At 45.8% G+C, this 20,398-nt stretch overlaps 1 protein-coding gene across 1 annotated transcript in view; it reads left to right on the top strand.

The window, feature by feature from the left end:
• Positions 1-20,398, top strand: part of GALNTL6 (polypeptide N-acetylgalactosaminyltransferase like 6) — a gene marked incomplete at both ends in the record, with an annotated part of 964,759 nt that overhangs the window by 874,568 nt on the left and 69,793 nt on the right. Inside the window, one exon of the mRNA XM_079773123.1 lies at positions 2,996-3,103. Coding sequence (XP_079629249.1) covers positions 2,996-3,103 — 108 coding nt within the window. The remainder of the gene's footprint in view (positions 1-2,995; positions 3,104-20,398) is intronic.

The raw sequence follows: 20,398 nt of genomic DNA, 5'->3' as shown, positions 1-20,398 counted from the left end.
TCCTTTACCACTTTGGTAATTTTCTTTAAAAGAAATTAGCATAAGACTTTAATCAGATAGATCAGGACCCTTACTCTCTAAACTTTTCATATCATGTTCGTGATGTATGTTTTATGCTGCTTAGTCTTTTTCCACCCCATCATTCTCTGGATGCATTGATTCTTTTAGAAATAGGACAGGTTCTTATATTTACCCTTTTTATTAAACTTTAATCTTATATAGCTCCAGCCTCTTGAGATTTTATGAATGTTGGTAATACAGTTTAGAATGTTAACTGCCCCAACCAGCTTTATATCATCCATACATACTTCTGATGTCTACCCCATCAAGTTAAAATTAATACCATGCGTAGTCCTAAACCCATTTAGAACAACTGTGTATTGTTGTTGTTTTTAATCCTCACCCGAAGATATGTTTTTTATTGATTTTTAGAGAGAGAAAGGGGGGAAAAAAGAGAGAGAGAAAAACATCAATGTGAGAGAGAAACTTTGATAGGTTGCCTCCCATGTGCACTCCAACCAGGGATCAAATCCATGAGCTAGGTATGTGCCCTGACTGTGAAATGAACCTGCAACCTTTTGGTGTACAGTACGATGCTCCAACCAACTGAGCCACTTGGCTAGGGCCTTAATATTGTCTTAATAATTGAATTCCCTTTCCCTTGGACTTCCATTCACTCTAATCACTATTTGTTCACCAATCTTGGATGAGGTGTCATTCCTCTTCATGAGAAAAGTAGGAAGTAAATATAAGTTAAGACATAAACATTTATCTTTTTTTCTTCATTTTTTATTAAGGTATTATATGTGTACATATCTTACCATTGCCTAACATTTATCTTTCTTCCTTTCAATATTATAGTTTAAAACAACCTACGTATCTGTTTTAATCAGGGTTCTCCAGAGAAACAGAGCCAACAAGATATGCATATATAAAAGGAGAGATTTATGCCCTAACCGATTTGGCTCAGTGGATAGAGTGTTGGCCTGCAGACTCAAGGGTCCCAGGTTCGATTCTGGTCAAAGGCATGTACCTTGGTTGCAGGCACATCCCCAGTAGTAGGTGTGCAAGAGGCAGCTGATCGATGTTTCTCTCTCATCTATGTTTCTAACTCTCTATCCCTCTCTCTTCCTCTCTGTAAAAAATCAATAAAATATATTTTTTTAAAAAGGAGAGATTTATTTTAATGAATCAGCTCACACCATTGGGGAAGCTTGGTAAGTCCAAAATCTGTAAGGTAGGCTAGCAGTTTGAAGACCCAGGGAAGAGCTGTTGTTCAAGTCCAAAGGCAGATAGCTGGCAGAATTCTTCTTGCTTTGGGGAGGTCAGTCTTTGTTCTGTTAAGGCCTTTAACTGATTAGATGAAATCCATCTCCATTATGAAGGGTAATCTGCTTTATTCAAAGTCCACCAATTTAAATGTTAATCTCATTCAAAAAAACATAGTTATAGAAATATCTAGAATAATGTTTGACCAAATATCTAGGCACTGTAGTGCAGCCAAGTTGACATATAAAACTAACCATAATAGTATCTAATTCTTTTTAATTTTTTTCTTACAATGAAATAGCTAAAAATCTAGCCCATATGAAGTCTGGATTTTTGTCTTAATAGTAAGTAGTTCTTTAATAGTAAATAGTTCTTTGCCCTCTTATAGTAAGTAGTCTGTTATATATAAAATCATGATTAAGTGTGTGTTTAATTTGTCCTTTTATAGTAAATAGTCTGTTATATATAAAATCATTATTAAGTGTATATCCAAGTGGGTAGTCATAATAAAATATAACCAATTAATTTTTGTTACTATATATAAGTACAGCATTCTAACATATACCTCAGGCATAATAATTTCCTTTGTTCATATCACTAACCAATTAATTTCTTTACCTAAGAAAAAATCAATAAAATAAAATAAAAATCAAGAGTGGAGAAAATTAGCATGCAGATGTAACTTCAAGTATAGATATGTGTTCCTTAATTCATTAATTTATTTTTAAATTTCACTTTTATATTTTAAATTGACATTTAAAAATTAATATTACTTCTTCAAATGATTTCACAAGACTTTCAAAACAAATATCTATATAACTAAGATGTGTAAGCATTAAATTTCAGTTCATTGTAATCCTATATAATAAAGAGGTAATATGCAAATTGATCCTCACGCCCTCCCACAAGATGACCACCCCCATATGGTGAAAGATGACCACCACAAGAAGGCCGGCAGGGGAGAGTAGTTAGGGGTGATCAGGCCTGAAGGGGAGGGCAGTTAGGGGCGACAGGGCCAGCAGGGGAGGACAGTTAGGGGTGACAGGGCTGGCAGGGGAGGGCAGTTAGGGGCAACCAGACCAGCAGGGGAGGGTAGTTGGGGTGACCAGGCTGGCAGGGAAGGGCAGTTGGAGGCAACTGGTCTGGCAGGGGAGGGCAGTTGGGGGTTACTGGGCCAGCAGGGAAGAGCAGTTGGGGGTGATCAGGCCAGCAGGGGAGGGAAGTTGGGGGCAATTGGGCTGGCAGGGGAGTGGTTAGGGGGTGATCAGGCAGGCAGGCAGGCAGGCAAGCAGTTGGGAGCCAGCGGTCCCAGATTGTGAGAGGAATGTCCAACATGGATCAGGCCTAAACCAGCAGTCGGACATCCCCCAAGGGGTCCCAGATTGGAGAGGATGCAGGCTGGGCTGAGGGACACCCCCTCCCCAGTGCACGAATTTCATTCACCGGGCCTCTAGTATTTATAATAAAATTCTAGAATAAAAATAATGCCACGATGTCTATGGAAATTAGATCTTACTAAGCTAGTGTTTTGGTTCTATACTTTTATGAATCTGGGTTTTTTAAAATGTGGTTTTCTTTCTTGGTTAGCTATTTATAATAAAAAGAAATTATTCATTTTGAGACTTTAAGAGATTTTAATATGTTTTTGAGTCTTGCTAATAATTCCTTTTTTGTATGAAATTTCCTGGGTTTCTTTTTTTCATACTTTTAAATTACCTCTCTTTAGGTTTGGATGTGTGGAGGAGAAATGTTCGATGTTCCATGTTCTAGAGTTGGTCATATCTACAGGAAGTACGTCCCTTATAAAGTTCCATCTGGGACCAGCCTGGCAAGAGTGAGTACTTGGGGATCTGAATAAGCTGGGCTTGACATAGCTTTCTGTCAGCAGAGGAAGCAGCCTTACCCATGGTATAATTTAAGACACACTCTAACAGAAGCACCTAACCAAAATAAAATCTCCACCACTTGCCATTCCACTGGGCAGTCTTTAGTATGTAGAGCGTTTCTGTGTTTCTCAGAGTTTTCTTGCCTGGTTCCTTAAAGAAGTATTAAGCTAATTCTTGTTAATCATTTCAAGGCCTTTTCACAAACAGTCTATTTAGTCTTCACCATTACCTTCTGAGGTTGGTATTCTCATCTTTACTTTGTAGATGAGAAAGCTGAGGCTCGGCAAAATGGCTTGTCCATGCTCACATGAAGGATAAATAGCACAGGAGGACTTAAAGCTTGGGTCTTTGGAAGGAAGGTCCAGTACTTTCCTCCCATGGGGAGCGTAACAGGAGACATCATAAGTCAGCTGAAGGAAGGGGTAAATAGGAGACGGGAGGGGTGGGTGCCCAAACTCTGCCTTCTCATTTGTAACTAGGATCAGCTCTGCCTAAAGTTTTACCCCAACCTCAAAACTCCAAAATTGACCAAGTCCAAGTTTTTTTTTTAGGGAAAAAATTCTTTTTCCTTAGATCAAATGCAAGGATGCTTTTGTCTTTGGCCTTTGAGAATGTGTTCATACATGTTTGGGAGGACGTAGACACAATGCCTTTTGGGAACAATCCTGACAATTTCTGCTTTTGTGTTACTTTCTTCATAGCTGAGTTAATTTTATTCACCACAGTTTGCACCTGCTACTGCTCAAATGTCAAATCTACAAAAAGGGTGTTTTACCACACCCCTTTAAGGCACAAAGCTGCCGTGGGAATCAAATCCTGAATTATTCATTTTGGTTCCTTTATTAGTTAGGTTGCAATATATCACTATTTGGGTCTTTCATAGAAAGCTCAATAAGTTCACATAACAAGTTTTTTTAAAAACTATAAACTAGTTCATCAGGATTTATTAGAATATCAACCACACAAGGGCAGTTTTCCTCTGTGGTATTTGCTGCAGTATCCGCCCTTATCCACAGTTTCACTTTCCAAGGATTCAGTTACTGATGGTCAACTACAGTTCAAAAATATTACATGGAAAATTTCAAAAATGAACAATTCATAAGTTTAAAATTGTGCATCATTCTGAGTACCATGATGACATCTTGTGTGGTCCAGCTTGTCCACACTGTCTGTATGTACTAACCTCACCCTCACTGGCACGAAACCCCCACCACCCTCACTACCTCACCCTGAGTTATTCACTTAGTAGCTGTCCTGGATATCAGATCTGTCCTGGTATCAAAGTGCTTATGTTCAAGTAGCCTTTAGTTTACTTAATAATACTCCAAAGTGCAATTTGGATGTGCCAAAGAAAAGCCATAAAGTATATGTCTGCATAGCAAAAAAGGTAGTAAACATAAGGTTCGGTACCATCCCTGCTTTTGGGCATCCACTGGGGCTTCTGGAAGTATCCCCCATGAATAAAGGGGACTCTACTCAGTACCTAGAACAAGCCTTGGCAGACATTCAACAAATATTTGTTGATAGAATTAATTAATCAGGAAAAACTGCAACAAGAAAATGCTTACTAAAACTTAAACATTTTAATTAAGTATAATAAAATTTATATTTATAATGAGTGTTTTTGGGGAAGTAGGATTTTTCCTTATCCCCTTTCTGAGGTTATTTGTCAACAGGGTCCATTTTTCTTTAGCCAAATCCATAATCACTTTTACAGACGTTTGAGTTAATAATAATGAAGTTATATTACATACTCCTTGAAGGGACAAAGTCATATTATTCTTCCCCTTGAAAGGTTAATCACATATTAACAACACACTCCATTAAGTAGCTGTAGAAATATATCATTTAAAGAAAAGTAACCAATCACAAAATTATAAAGTGATCAAAGAAAATGAAAAACAATTCTGATTATTTTATGGGAGAATTTCAATGACCGGCTACCCACTACATTATTACTAAATCATCAAAAATGATGAGAGACTTTCAAGATACTTCAAATGCAGGGCCACATTGACTCAACACTTAGTTCATCTTTCCAGCCTCGTTAGAAAGTAGAGGCAAAGATGGATACTTGGCTCCAAAGGCTTGCATCTTGGGTAAGGAAATAAGATTTAATTTAGTCAGAAGACTTGATACATATGAATCTGAAACCTCATTCAGGAAAACAACAAGACGATTGAACAGCTTTGAGCACATATCACAAATCATCCATGCAAATATCATAAATCATAGCAGTTAAAAATACCCCCATCAGAATGGTGATCTGCCACATATCCCTTTCACTCACTGGTATGTTCTCCAGCTCATGGTCACACAGAGCCATTCATTTGCAAGATAGATGGTGTGTGCTTGGTTTACAGTCCAAAGTAGAATAAAACTGGGGGAAAAGTTATGCTGATCCAAAGAGTTTATTTTCAAATAACAAAGATGTTCACATATTTTCAAGAAAGAAATTAAGTACTTTTACAAGGACTGTTGAATATAGGGAAGCTAGGGCTGATGCATAAAATTTCCAGCAAAAAGTGAGTATTCATTCAAATGAAAAAAAGACCATAATTCTGAATTTTAATTTTTTCCATTTAAATTTTACTTCAGAACTCTTTTTTTATCTAAATGGCTAGAGCAATTAGAAAGACATAAATTTTGAAACTGAGCTGTCACTCTAAGGAACATTTTATGATTTTTTTAAATAAGAAAGTACGTAAAAATGAAAAACAATTCTGATATTTTATGGGAAAATCTCAACTACTGGCTACACCCTACATTATTACTAAATCATCAAAAATGATGAGAGACTTTCAAGATACTTCAAAAGCAGAGCCATGTCAACTCAATACTTAGTTCATCTTTCCAGCCTCATTAGGAAGTGGAGGCAAAGATGGAGATTTGATTCCAAAGGCTTTTTTTTTTTTTTACTTTATAAAGCTTGTTTAATTCTTCAAAACTGGGCACTCTTCATCTATGTACCTATATATATTGAGGATGCCAGCAGAATTCCAAAACATGCAAACAAACACACATACATACACATATACTAGTACATGTGAAAAGCTGACAATCCCCTAAACAACATACCAGTGTGTATTATAGAAATAAATTATAATAATTGGTTGTTCAGTACCTTCTATTTTCCTAGCATTACAGTCTGGTTGAAGGAGAGATGATATTCATACATGAATACAAAACAACAAATAAGTATTCAAATATATTATAAAGATATGGACAGGTTGAGCAAAGAGGACAGGGAAGGGTACCATTGCTGTTGAATTGAAAGAGAACCTTCAATAATACCTCAGTTAAATGAAGAAGGTTCTGATAAAAGTGTTTCCCAGCTCATGACCAGTGACCAGAGCCAGTTCCTGGCCCACTTTTTACCCAGCCTCAGTGAACTGGGAAAAATAAGAGTCACAAAGCTAAGTCTATTCAATTTAATAACATATTTTATGCAATAATAATAGACTTTTTTCTGTTTTTATGACAGAATACAAGATAGTAGATTTTTATTAATGTCCTATTTGGCAGAAATGAAAAGTAACGTCATTATGTCAATTCCAACAAAACACAAAAGTCTGAGACATGGTAGGTGACTTATAATTCAACTTCATCTTGGAACCATCATGAATAAAACTATGTGTTTTACTGAGTCGTCTGGGGGGTCCCATGTCAGTACTGCTCACAGTCATGGTATGTTATCATCAGGAGCAAACAGCAATTCCCTGAGGGAAGCAGTGCTCACCCCTAGGGACTGTAGTGACAATTATCTGTTCTTTGGGGTGGACTGACTGTCGTTCATCACAGACAAGTGAAGACAAGGGAGCAGCTACCCAATAAAAGGCACATTGAGCCTTTTGCTTAGTGACACTGCAAAACAGAGGTAGCTGGTGGGTGGAAGACTCTTCAGAGAGACCCTTTATCTTTCAGGTCGTGACATGAGCCAAGTATAATGCCGAAGGAGCAGCAATCACTGACACCTCACAGACTCCCCTGTGAACCTATTGTATAGGGATGATTAAAGCCATTGGATTGGAAACAGGTGGCTCTAACAGCAGGGACATGACAGAGGTGCAGATCAGTCATCCCATGGCTAGCCATACCAGCTAATTGCAGTACAGCAGCAGTCCCCATGGGAGCAACTTGGCCCACGGAGTTTCTCCCGGAGGCCCATGGCAGCAGAGGGCAGCCCTGCAGACTGTGAGTGGGGCAGTGCTGGAAGCTCACACAGCTGTCTTCCCTGGCTCCAAGGGGAGGGAGGACCTCATAAGAGACAAAGCTGGAACCAGCTCTCACCCTGAGTGTGTAAGGGACCCCAGAGAATGCAAATCAGGGGACTCTGTCCTCCTGGGTTCTTGCCACTGGCACAAAATGCAGTATCGATAAGACGTTCTTTTCTAAAATTTCATCTTGCATTTTAAGGAAACCATTATTCAAGTTTCAGGATAAGAACTATAAAATCAAAGTCAAACTCCATAAGAATTCAATTGTACAGGATGGCCTATTGTACTTGTAAATGTAGACAATAGTGTGGTGAGGGGGGTAGGGGCAGGAGTGGAGTAGAAGGAGTCAATGAGGGGGAAGGGGGACATCTGTAATACTTTCAACAATAAAGATAAAAAAAGAAAGAAAGAAAGTGTAGCTCACTTTATAAAGGATAGAGGTTAAATGTTAAGTATGTAGAGCTGGAATTGTGAACTGAGGCCTGGCTGTCCAAGGCTTAACCCTCCTGCCATGTTGTCCCTTAGAAGGAGGTGTGGAGTAAGCAGGAGCAGCTGGGGCAGAGTGGGCAGGGGCCCCAGCATGAGCAAAGATTCAGGAAGAAAGGAGCAGGCTTGGAGAGAGACCGTAGACTGTGTTTGGGAGCTCTGGAGTTAAACTGGACCGTGCATTGGAGACCCATTCTAGAGGACCCTGTATGCAGACCAAGGTGTACAGCTTTTTCTAATAGACTGTAGTGAGGTACTCATGGTTTTTTAACAGGAGGTGCCAGGATAAAAAAAAGAGGGGGTAAAATGGAAAGATCAACCAGCAATTAAATACTGAAAAGTAGAAAGACTAAATAAAGTGGCATTTTGAATGCAAGAAGCATTTGTAAAGAAAATTTCCTAAAATATATTTATTGACTCGTCCCATTGTGCCAGGAGAAAGACGTCAAATGTGACTATGAGGTTTCCATTGTAGTATCTGAGGAAACAGTATCAGGACAAATATAGGGATGTGAGGAAGGGGGAAGGGGAAGATGCGGAGAATGGTTTTAGATAAGGTAGATTACAAGTGACAGCTTTATATGGGTTCAGGGAGAACCGGATCTTGGAGACACAAACAGACTTCCCATGTAGAATTCTGAGAGCCTACAAAAGCCAGATTTTGCCAGATGTTCTTTACCAATAAAATTTTATTTCTGAAAAAAATATTTATGCTACGCAGTGTGCTAGGCCCTGGAAATATAAATGATAAACAAGATAAACACAAGCCTTAACTTCTTATAACTAATGGCTCCGACTAAGGTAGAGTCCAGAAATCCTCTCTATAAAATGGTAATATGCAAATTAACCATCACTCTGCTACATAAGCCACGCCCACCAGCCAATCAGGGCAAGTATGCAAATTAACCCCAATCCAAGATGGCTACAGCCACAGAGAGCAAGGTTTCCCAGGTAACAGAGAAAGCCAAGTTTTCCATAGCCGTTGCAGGCCTAAGCCTCCACTCAAGCTACAAAGTTTCAATTATAGAAGGTAAACAAATTCAAACAAATGGCGGCAGAATGGAGCTTGAGAGAGCAGGCCAGGGTTGCCGGCGGCAACAGGGGAAGCAAAGCTTTCCGCACACCCTGGCCGGGCCCACCCGCTTAAGGCAACAAAGTTTCAATTGTAGAAGGTGAATTAACTGCCACAGAAATGGCTGCCGTAGCCTCAGGCTTGGCTCCGCTCCAGGCTACAAAGTTTCAATTGTAGAAGGAAAATAAATTCCAGATACCAGGGCCTCCCTTTGGGTTGCCAGGGGCCATGGCCGGCCTGCAAACCACCACAGGCCCCTCGCTCAGGCCGCCCCACACCCCAAGGGAACCCCCACCCTTATCTGTGACACCCTTCAGGGCAAACCAGCTGGCCCCCACCCATGCACCAGGCCTCTATCCTATCTAATAAAAGGGTAATATACAGATTGACCATCACTGCAACACACAAAATAGCTGCCCCCATGTGGTCAAAGATCCTGCCCCCATGTGGACACAAGATGGCCACCACAAGATGGCCAGCAGGAGAGGGCAGTTGGGAGGCACCCGGCCTGCAAGGGAGGGCAGTTGCGAGGGACCAGGCTTGCAAGGGAGGGCAGTTGCGAGGGACCAGGCTTGCAAGGGAGGGCAGTTGCGAGGGACCAGGCTTGCAAGGGAGGGCAGTTGGAGGTGATCAACCCTGCAGGAGAGGGCAGTTAGGGGTGACCAGGCTGGCAGAGGAGGGAAGTTGGGGGCAAACAGGCTGGCAGGGGAGCAGTTAAGCATCAACCAGGCTGGCAGCAGAGTGGTTAGGGGGTGATCAGCTGGCAGGCAGAAGCGGTTAGGGGCAATCAGGAAGGCAGGCAGGCAAGCAGTTGGGAGCCAGCAGTCCTGGATTGTGAGAGGGATGTCCGACTGCCTGTTTAGGCCCGATCCTCGTGGGATCGGGCCTAAACAGGCAGTCGGACATCCCTCCAGGAGTCCCAGATTGGAGAGGGTACAGGCTGGGCTGAGGGACAACCCCCTGCCGTGCACGAATTTCGTGCACCGGGCTTCTAGTCTATATATAACAATCTGAACATTGTGAGCTTGAAATAAGGATTAAACAAAAATAATCAAACTCTGTACCTTATATAGCTTATTTAGTTATAAACTGTTTTATATAGATTATGACCTTATCATTGGGATTATGCTTTAACAGAAGGGGGAGTATATCTCACAGATAACACAGCATTATTTAATATGTACAGTGATATATGTTCTATTTAACAGATTATATTTAATGATCCTATAGGCTACACTGTGATCTATATACAAGTTACAAATGGTTTTGACTTTACACATTTATTTAGGGTTTCTTAGCAGGATGACTTGGGTATACTTCATGGGCACCAAGGTTAAATCTGAGGTCTGAGGAAGAATGGTTGTTTTGCCTGTCAGCTGTGAAATTACTTCTCAACATATTTCCCGAAGTGCCTTTCTTCATGTTATATCCCTGGTGGCATCTAGCCCTGTTGACTCCATGGATCATCTCAGACTCTTGAAATTGGTAGGAGTGGAAGGAGATAGAGAGAGGAGAAGGGATGGAAGTGGAGGAGGGGTATTTCAATGTCAAAGCCAGACCACCCCAAGTCGATTAATGAGTGTTTCCTCCTTGGTCACTATGGGGTCAGCTATCCCTGTCTCATGTAGATGAAATAGAAGAACACAATATCTGGCATATGGAGCTCTTCCTTGTTTATGTCAGAAAATATAGCAGTTAAGGGAAAGCATTAACAAGACCAAAATGACTAGTTTGACATCAGAAAATAAAATCACCAACAAGGCTATAAAATGTAGTGATGAATAGAAAATCTCCATCCTACAAATTGACCTTTCTCCCTTGATGATTGTAAATCAGTTTCCTCTCATAAAACTGCCCAGCAAATAAAAGCTATAGTTTAACAACCTTAGCCATCAATAGCAGCCAGCACTTCTTTTGACTGCTCTCAAATTCTTTATTCGAAACTATCATAGGGTTCTGATGCTTTATTTGAAACTATCATTGAGTTCAGGGATACAATGGCCCATCTCAAGCTTTCTCCCCAAAAGCAGGAAATGATGAATTCTTCCCCCAAAGACTCAGCCTGCATAAATGGCTAGACCTTTGGAAGCAATTCCTCTAAAAACAATCACTATTTCTAATTCTTCCTTCCAATATAAGAAAAAGGGTATGGGGGATGAAAAATCTTTTCTCTATTCCATAGTTCTTTTGCCTAGTCTAATAATTAAATCTATATGACACAGGCTAACAGGAGAAAACCAAATTTAATTATATATGTACGTATGAAACCTCACATACATGAGAGGCACAGTGTCAGACCAGGAAAATGAGGTATATATGACACTCTGAGCTGAAGATGAGATAAGGCACCTTGGGGGCTTCAGAGGGAAGGAAGGTCATTTTCAGGATGAAAAAAAGAGCAGATGTTCAGCAATCTGAAGTCTGCCCTGCCCTCTAGATTGGTCATAGAAGGTTATTTCTGATGATAATTCTTATTATGGCCAAGGCCTCTGACTTAAATTCTTCAAGAGAGAGATAAAAGTTTCTCAGGAGTTACAGAGTCTCAATTGCCTTCAACTCAGAATAATTCACATGCCAAAGTAGCACATCTTGGGGAGGCCTGTTCTGAACCCCTTCGAGAGAAATAAGGCAGCCCAATACCTGTGGCAAGAATGAAAGATAATTCACATACTGCAATCATGTGGTTATTTCTCTCCCCTCTTGGCCGCATTTTAAAATACAACATCTTGTCTTCAGATGAAGCTTTTCATTTAAGAAATTCAAGCATCTTCCATAAATGATATTTTGTCATTCTTCATGAGAAACTTCCTAAACATCAATAAAGTTTATAATGTGACAATAATAATTTAATAAATCATTAAAATATGATGAGTGCATTGCATGTTATGAAGATCAAGTTTATCTCTAACCTCAAGAAAGGCCCAGTCTGGAGAAATTCTTTAATAGCTGTGTATCAGGGAATGTCACTCACTACCCAAGGACCTTCCCCACACTAGAGATGAGTTTTGGTTCACAACGCTGACAGAGCACTCGTAACTCACCCTGCAATGATGTCCCTGTTTTGACCACAGGGCATTTTATGCTTTTGAACACTGGGCATTTTATGCTTTTGAACACTGGGCATTTTATGTTTGTTTTGCATTTGAGGAAAATAAAGCAAAGTAAAACTGTTCTCTCTGCCAAGGACCAGAGAGAAGGGATATAAAAACATGAAACATAAATTCATTTCCCACTGTTTGACCATCATTTGCTCCCTTAATTTCTCAGTGGTATCAGGATTTTTTAAAGTATGTAGCCATATATCTTTTTATCTGTTTGCTTAAAAAATAATAACAGAATCACATAGTGTGCAGGGGTTCTTGTTCCAGCATTAAGAAGGGTTCAGCAATCTGGAGAAAGGCTATGCATAGATTAAGTAGGAGTCCAGAGACGAAAAATAATTTTGAAAGGCATTGGGGGTCAGAGGAGCCTAGCTGAAGGAGCTAAGTTCTCCTTGTCTTAGGACCCTTGCTTTTTATTAACACAATTTGTCCTAAGGCAAGGTAGAGATAATACACTTCAAAGGGTAGGGTTTCATACAGAAGCATTGTCAGAATGGGGAATTGCCTTTGGCTGTTCAGGTGTTTGGCCAACAGGAGGCAATAACATGTAGATTAAGATGCCCTGAGCTGTCTGGCAGTAAACAATCATCCTATTCAGGTTTGGGGAAATACCTTTAGCCATTCCAAACAGGTGATAACATATGTGACTCAGCCCTTGTTGAGTCCCCAAGTTCCATCAACCTTTTGATGAAACTCTTGCAATTATGATATGCTGGAATTGGCTTCCAGCAATAGTGTATTTAAAATTGTTGAGCATGCTGAAACTGGTTTGGCTCAGTGGATAGAGCATCGGCCTGCGGACTGAGAGGTCCCAGGTTCGATTCTGGTCAAGGGCACGTACCTTGGTTGTGGGCACATCCCCGGTGGGGGTTGTGCAGGAGGCAGCTGATCGATGTCTCTCTTTCATCGATGTTTCAAACACTCTATCCCTCTCCTTCCTCTCTGTAAAAAAATCAATAATAAAAATCAATAATAAAATAAAATAAAAAAGAAAATTGTTGAGCATTATGCAGGTAAAGCATAGGATCCTCAACCCAAACTTAGACACTAAAAACGGAAGTGGAACCACGTGTCACTGGCAAGTACAGTCTCTTGCCATTTGGAAGCACCATAAAAAAATTTTTTTAAAAAAATGAGGTCAAGCCAAAACCAGTTTGGCTCAGTGGATAGAGCATCAGTCTGCAGACTGAAGGGTCCCAGGTTCGATTCCGGTCAAGGGCATGTACATTGGTTGCGGGCGCGTCCCCAGTGGGGGGTGTGCAGGAGGCAGCTGGTCGATGTTTCTCTCTCATCGGTGTTTCTGGCTCTCTATCCCTCTCCCTTCCTCTCTGTAAAAAATCAATAAAAAATATTTTTTAAAAAATGAGGTCAAGACAACATTACTTTAAAACTCAGCAATTTCCCACAAAACTTCTCAAAACTAATTTTAGTTTGGTCTCCTGTTATTTATTAGCTTTTTCCTTTAAAAATTTCCTTAAATGCTAGCTTTTCCCCAGCCCTTTGCTCAATTTAATTGTTTTAAATAATCCTCTGTGCTCAAGTTTCAGCTCAGCTCTGACTTATGAGTCAATTATGTGATGCTTTCTAGTGTGCAAAGAAAGCTTGAAACCCAGCCAGGCAGTTCCCAAACTGTGGGGACAATATTTAGCACTTCTCTGTCTACCGAGTGAGGACCAACATTTCACAGTTTTTTGTTAAGCCTATTGGAAGATTTTAAATATTAATATAAAATTTAAATGGTGATCCTACTTGATAATTAGCTGCCACGATTAGTCATTACTTTTGCTTTGCCATTCTTAATGAAATTAAAATGGGATATGTTTTTTCTTTCCTGTGGTACCTTCTCCAGTCTGCGTTTAGTTACTTTTTCCCTATCTAGAGCACCTTGGCACTTTATGATGTATTCCGCATTTATATACCTTTCTTTTTCAAAGCACTTGAGCAACAAACTACATGATGAGCCCTATTTGTGGGTGAGGGGGATTATAATGGCCTTTTTATCATTATTCCCATTAGAAGTGAACATTTTCCTGCACTCGGGATGCCACTGGAAAAGGAGAAAGCTTACTTGGATGAAATGGGTCCCTGCTGCTACATCATTAAGCTGCTGGAGCTTAAGCAAATTAAAATATTTTAGCATGCCGTAGTCTCACTAACCAAAAGTGCAACTCTTGCAAGAGGGAGCAGCGCCGGTGGCTTTATCACCCCGCCTTTCAGGGCCCCATGTGATGATGGAGCGCAGAAGCACTGGAGGAGGCCCTCATTTCCAAGAATTCCCAGGAGATGCGTAAATGCAGCCACATTGTGCTTGAGGCCTCCGCTATTTCATTTCCATTCTGATCGCCCTTGATTCCAATGGTTTACTGCTTCCTCACAGGAATGCCATTTTCCACTGCAATTTCAGCCCAAGTATGCCTCCTTTGTGATGTCATTTAAGGTGGAGAAAATGGTTCCACTTGCTATTTTGTAAACCGAAATACGATCTAAGATCAAATGGCCGCTTTGTGGTGTCTGGATGCTTTGGGTGTTCTAATTATGAAAGGTTTATAAAAATAAAAGTTCACAGGTTGCCTAAAGTTTAAATAGATATAATTTCAACCTAAGGACCTTGCATGAGTTATTAAAAACATAGGGATTTTTTTTTTTTTCCCTTTATGAAAGCATGGAAAATAAAACAGGGTGGACTAATACAAAACGGAATAAATGCTGTAGCACCCCTTAGTTCAACCACAGTTAGTTTGAATGCTTGCTGTGGATATTCTTGTGAAGAAAAAAAACACACAATATTTTCTTTGGCTGAAGGTTAGAAAATACCGGTTGTGATTTATTTTTAAAAATAGCCAATGTGTTAATACTAATCATCTACAATTAAGATCATACTGTTTTTTATACTCAAATTGTGATAGCTGAGATGCCATTGGTTGGGTTGCCAGACATGGACACCCAGGGGTCCCTAGACATCCCCCAAAGGCTTCTACCCTCATACTCACATAACTCGTGTCAGACGGAGTACCCACCCTGTGCCACCTGGGATTTGCTTCTTCTGCTTGTGTGCCCACTTGCTTTGGTCTCTTGCCTGAGACACCACTGGGGAAGCCACGCCACCATACCCCCCAAAAAGAGCATCACCTTCTAGCTCATGGTGCTGCCTCCGGAGAAGCCAGTCCTCAAAGTGCCAGAACTTCTCTCAGTCCTGGGTAAACTCAGACAGGATCTCCTGCCTGTGGGCCATACGCCCTCCCTTGAACACAAAAGACCTCTGTTTATACTGGGCTCCCTTTAACAATTCCAACAACTTCTTGTTATCTCCACTTTCTCAGAAAATCAGGACACCAATTATGAAAAAGAATTCCACTTATTCTGATCCTCACTCTCAACCACATACAGTCTTAAGGGTGAAAGAAATAAAACAAGACAAAACAAAATCATACTTTCAATTTTGTCCTATCACCCTATTTTTTATTTATTTATTTTTAATCTATTTTTTTGCTCCTGAGGCTAGGCCATGAAAGGCATTGCAGATTCCACCTTGATTCTCCGATGGCTTGCTTAAGGGGAACCCGGCCACCGTGTCATGATGACACTCAAGCAGTCCCATGGCGAGGCCCCAGGGAGAGAGAACTGAGTCCTCAAACCAAGAGCAAGCACCGGTTTGCCAGACATGGGAGTGAACCACAATGGAAGATCTTTCAGCCTCGTTTAAGGCTTAAGATGACTGCTTCCTTGGCCGAAGTTTGACTGAAACTCCTGAGAAATCCATGCCAGGTTGCTCCCCAAACCACTCCCAAGTTCCTGACACACGCAAACCGTGAAAGATAAAAATGTTTATTATTGTTTTAAGCCACTCCATTTTGGGGTGATTTGTCATATATCAATAGATAACTAATACAGCTGTTTCTTTTAACAGTCCTTCATCAGCAACATTTAGTCTAACTTTAAGGGACATGATTATGTCAAGTGGCCCATTTGAAGCTTAAAAATTAGGAAAGCTTGTGTATCAAAGGACACTATCAACAGAGTGAAAATGCAATTCACAAAATGGAAAATATTATTTGCAAATAATATATCTGATAAAAGGTTAAGACCCAGGAAATTTAAAGTATTCCTACATTCAATAACAACAACAACAACAACAAAAACACCTGATTTTAAAATGTGGAAAGGATTTGGAATAGACATATCTCCAAAGAAGATATACAAATGGTTAATAAGCACATGAAAAGACACTAAACATCAATAATCATTAGAGAAATACAAAACAAACTCATTATGAGATACCATTTCAGACCCATTAAAATGGCTATTATTTTTTTTTTTAAAAAAAAAAGAATGTTTGAAAGGAAAAAAGAAAAAAGGGAGCCAGCACCGCAGCCGGGGCCATGAGCTCGTGGGCGCCGCGGCAGCTGCTGTGGCGGCGGCCGCGGACTCGGCGCAGCGGCTCTCGGTGAAGGAAGAGACCATCTTTCTGCGAGACGGGCCCACCCGCGTCACCGACCTGGCCCAGCTCCCCACCGAGATCCTCGGGGCCCCGGAGACCGCCAACACCGACTTAGAGGATTCTTAAGACTTCCTGTCTTACACTCAAGTCCTCTAGCCATTTTGAGAGAGGAGAACTAAGAAGGCAGCGAAGTCAAACAAAGGAACTTCGCGCACAGCAATTTCAAAGTTAAACAAAGGAACTTCGCCGCGCACAGAGCGTCTGCCGCCCAGAACCACAGGAGAGCTGGCTGAATGGTGGATTTACAGCTAAGAGAGAAGAGGAAAGAGCGAACTCTGGAGAAGCTGAGGTGCGGAGGCGCGTGGGTCGGGGGAAGGGACTTGTGGCTTTTGTTCCAACCCTAGGGGAGATTAGCGCCCCAGACGCCTGCGGGAAGAGGCTGGACTCTCGGCCTTCCTGTCGGAGAGTGGGAGTGACTTCCTTGTGGAGGTGCGCCCAGCAATCAGTGTTTGCTGCACTGGAGTGCGGAATGAGGGGGCTTGGAAACGTGGAAAACAGAAAAAGCAGACTTGCAGCCAGTGCGGTTCGCCTCGCCATGGCCTGGTGGCGCCCTGAGGCCCCGCCCCGCCCTGAGACCCGCCCCGCCCTGGGACCCGCCCCGCACGTTTTGCAGACCCACCCCGCACGTCTTGCAGGCACACCTGGGCTCCAAGCAACGGCTTTTGCATGTGGGTGGCCTGCCCTATGGCAGCTTGACCAGATAAACTGCGGTTCTAGTCGGACTGCTCTAGGGACGCTCAGACAGGAGGAGGAAACTGCAGTTTTTGCCGTAAGTCCTGCTGAGTGGTCTCAGGTAGTAGCTGACCTACACACCATTGGAGACCCAGAAACGAGGGCATCTAGTGGTCGGTGTGAGATGACACCAGATTTCAACCACTCGCATAAAGGACACATTCCAGAGGCAGAATCAATGAGCGCCAAAGCCTTGCTGCACCAAGACCCGGCCCATAAATCTGTCTCCTACACAGCAACTCTTCCTTTATAGACACAGAGGATCTGCACGGCCAAATGGCCTGGAGGACAATTCCTCCCAGCGACACCAACAACAATCAAGACTTAACTATACAAAGGAAGACCAAGATGGAGGCATAGGGCGGAAGCCTGATTGCTGCCTACCACAACAATTTTGAGTCTACGACGGGAGAGCGGAGCAGACACCATCCAGAACCACCGGAGGGCTGACTGAGCAGACGCTCTACAACTAGAATAAAAGAGAGGGGTACTCGGGATGATGCTGATGCCGGCGACCCAAAGATCACACTTTAAGAACTACGGCTCAGACGACACAGTGGCGGCCTGGAACGTGCTCGGCGCAGTTCCCCCGGCGGTCTCCGGCTGAGGGGAAGGCCCCACTCGCTGCCGAGCACGGACAGACGAGCCCCTGGGAGTCATGGGGTGGGAGACTCCGCGCTTGCTGACCTCCGAGTCCTTCAAGAATCTCAACGCCCCGGAAGCGGCCAGGTGCGCACGCTCGGTGACTGGCCACCGCTGCAGACCCAAGGGCCGACGCAGCCACCCCGGACCAGCCCGCTGCCGCGCACCGGGCACACCGGAGCTTCGCCGAGCCCGCCGCCCAACGAGTTCTGCGGCGGCTGCCCTGGAGCTCTGAGAAAATGGCCGAAGGAATTACTGAGATGGAATTGACCAACAGGAAATGGGATCAAGAAGACGAAACCCCGCTGGGTCCCGGATCCGGGTGAAGCTGCGCGCCCCTGGGTCCGGGTGAGGCTGGGAACTGGGTCAGGGTGAGTCTGGGTCCCGGGTCCGGGCGAGGCCGTGGGCCCCTGGATCCGGGTGAGCCTGGGCCCCGGGTCCGGGCGAGGCCGCGGGCCCCTGGATCCGGGTGAGCCTGGGCCCCGGGTCCGGGCGAGGCCGCGGGCCCCTGGATCCGGGTGAGCCTGGGCCCCGGGTCCGGGCGAGGCCGCGGGCCCCTGGATCCGGGTGAGCCTGGGCCCCGGGTCCGGGCGAGGCCGCGGGCCCCTGGATCCGGGTGAGCCTGGGCCCCGGGTCCGGGCGAGGCCGCGGGCCCCTGGATCCGGGTGAGCCTGGCCCCCGGGTCCGGGCGAGGCCGCGGGCCCCTGGATCCGGGTGAGCCTGGCCCCCGGGTCCGGGCGAGGCCGCGGGCCCCTGGATCCGGGTGAGCCTGGGCCCCGGGTCCGGGCGAGGCCGCGGGCCCCTGGATCCGGGTGAGCCTGGTCCCCGGGTCCGGGCGAGGCCGCGGGCCCCTGGATCCGGGTGAGCCTGGGCCCCGGGTCCGGGCGAGGCCGCGGGCCCCTGGATCCGGGTGAGCCTGGGCCCCGGGTCCGGGCGAGGCCGCGGGCCCCTGGATCCGGGTGAGCCTGGGCCCCGGGTCCGGGCGAGGCCGCGGGCCCCTGGATCCGGGTGAGCCTGGGCCCCGGGTCCGGGCGAGGCCGCGGGCCCCGGGTCCGGGTGAGGCCGCGGGCCCCTGGATCCGGGTGAGCCTGGGCCCCGGGACCGGGTGAGGCCGCGGGCCCCTGGATCCGGGTGAGCCTGGCCCCGGGACCGGGTGAGGCCGCGGGCCCCTGGATCCGGGTGAGCCTGGCCCCGGGACCGGGTGAGGCCGCGGGCCCCTGGATCCGGGTGAGCCTGGCCCCGGGTCCGGGCGAGGCCGCGGGCCCCTGGATCCGGGTGAGCCTGGCCCCGGGTCCGGGCGAGGCCGCGGGCCCCTGGATCCGGGTGAGCCTGGGCCCCGGGTCCGGGCGAGGCCGCGGGCCCCTGGATCCGGGTGAGCCTGGTCCCCGGGTCCGGGCGAGGCCGCGGGCCCCTGGATCCGGGTGAGCCTGGTCCCCGGGTCCGGGCGAGGCCGCGGGCCCCTGGATCCGGGTGAGCCTGGGCCCCGGGTCCGGGCGAGGCCGCGGGCCCCTGGATCCGGGTGAGCCTGGGCCCCGGGTCCGGGTGAGGCCGCGGGCCCCGGGTCCGGGTGAGGCCGCGGGCCCCTGGATCCAGGTGAGCCTGGGCCCCGGGACCGGGTGAGGCCGCGGGCCCCTGGATCCGGGTGAGCCTGGCCCCGGGACCGGGTGAGGCCGCGGGCCCCTGGATCCGGGTGAGCCTGGCCCCGGGACCGGGTGAGGCCGCGGGCCCCTGGATCCGGGTGAGCCTGGCCCCGGGTCCGGGTGAGGCCGCGGGCCCCTGGATCCGGGTGAGCCTGGCCCCGGGTCCGGGTGAGGCCGCGGGCCCCTGGATCCGGGTGAGCCTGGCCCCGGGTCCGGGTGAGGCCGCGGGCCCCTGGATCCGGGTGAGCCTGGGTCCCGGGTCCGGGTGAGGCCGCGGGCCCCAGGATCCGGGTGAGCCTGGGTCCCGGGTCCGGGTGAGGCCGCGGGCCCCTGGATCCAGGTGAGCCTGGGTCCCGGGTCCGGGTGAGGCCGTGGGCCCCTGGATCCGGGTGAGCCTGGGTCCCGGGTCCGGGTGAGCCTGGGTCCCGGGTCCGGGTGAGGCCGCGGGCCCCTGGATCCGGGTGAGCCTGGGTCCCGGGTCCGGGTGAGGCCGCGGGCCCCTGGATCCGGGTGAGCCTGGGTCCCGGGTCCGGGTGAAGCCGTGCCCCCCCTGGGTCCGGCCGAGACCAAACCAGAGGGAGTCGGACCTGCATTATCACCATTTGTCCACCATCCAGAGCTGAGGGGTCAGTGCCGACATGTACTCATAAGGAACTGGTGGACATTGATATTGGGTCTCAAAAGAACTGTTGGTCCAGAAAGAAACTCACTACAGACTGATTTTTTGCCTGTCAGCATCACTATTATTGCCCGTCGCACATTCAATTCTTATAGGTACATCTCTAGTGACACATGATTTCGCTCATCTAGGGGAAATGATGAACAACATGGACAGATGAACAAGAACAGAACCAG

Source organism: Cnephaeus nilssonii (genome assembly GCF_951640355.1).
Source record: "Cnephaeus nilssonii genome assembly, chromosome: 5".
Classification (NCBI taxonomy): domain Eukaryota; kingdom Metazoa; phylum Chordata; class Mammalia; order Chiroptera; family Vespertilionidae; genus Cnephaeus; species Cnephaeus nilssonii.
Note: the sequence above shows the minus strand (reverse complement) of the source record. Positions and strands in the feature narration are given on the sequence as shown.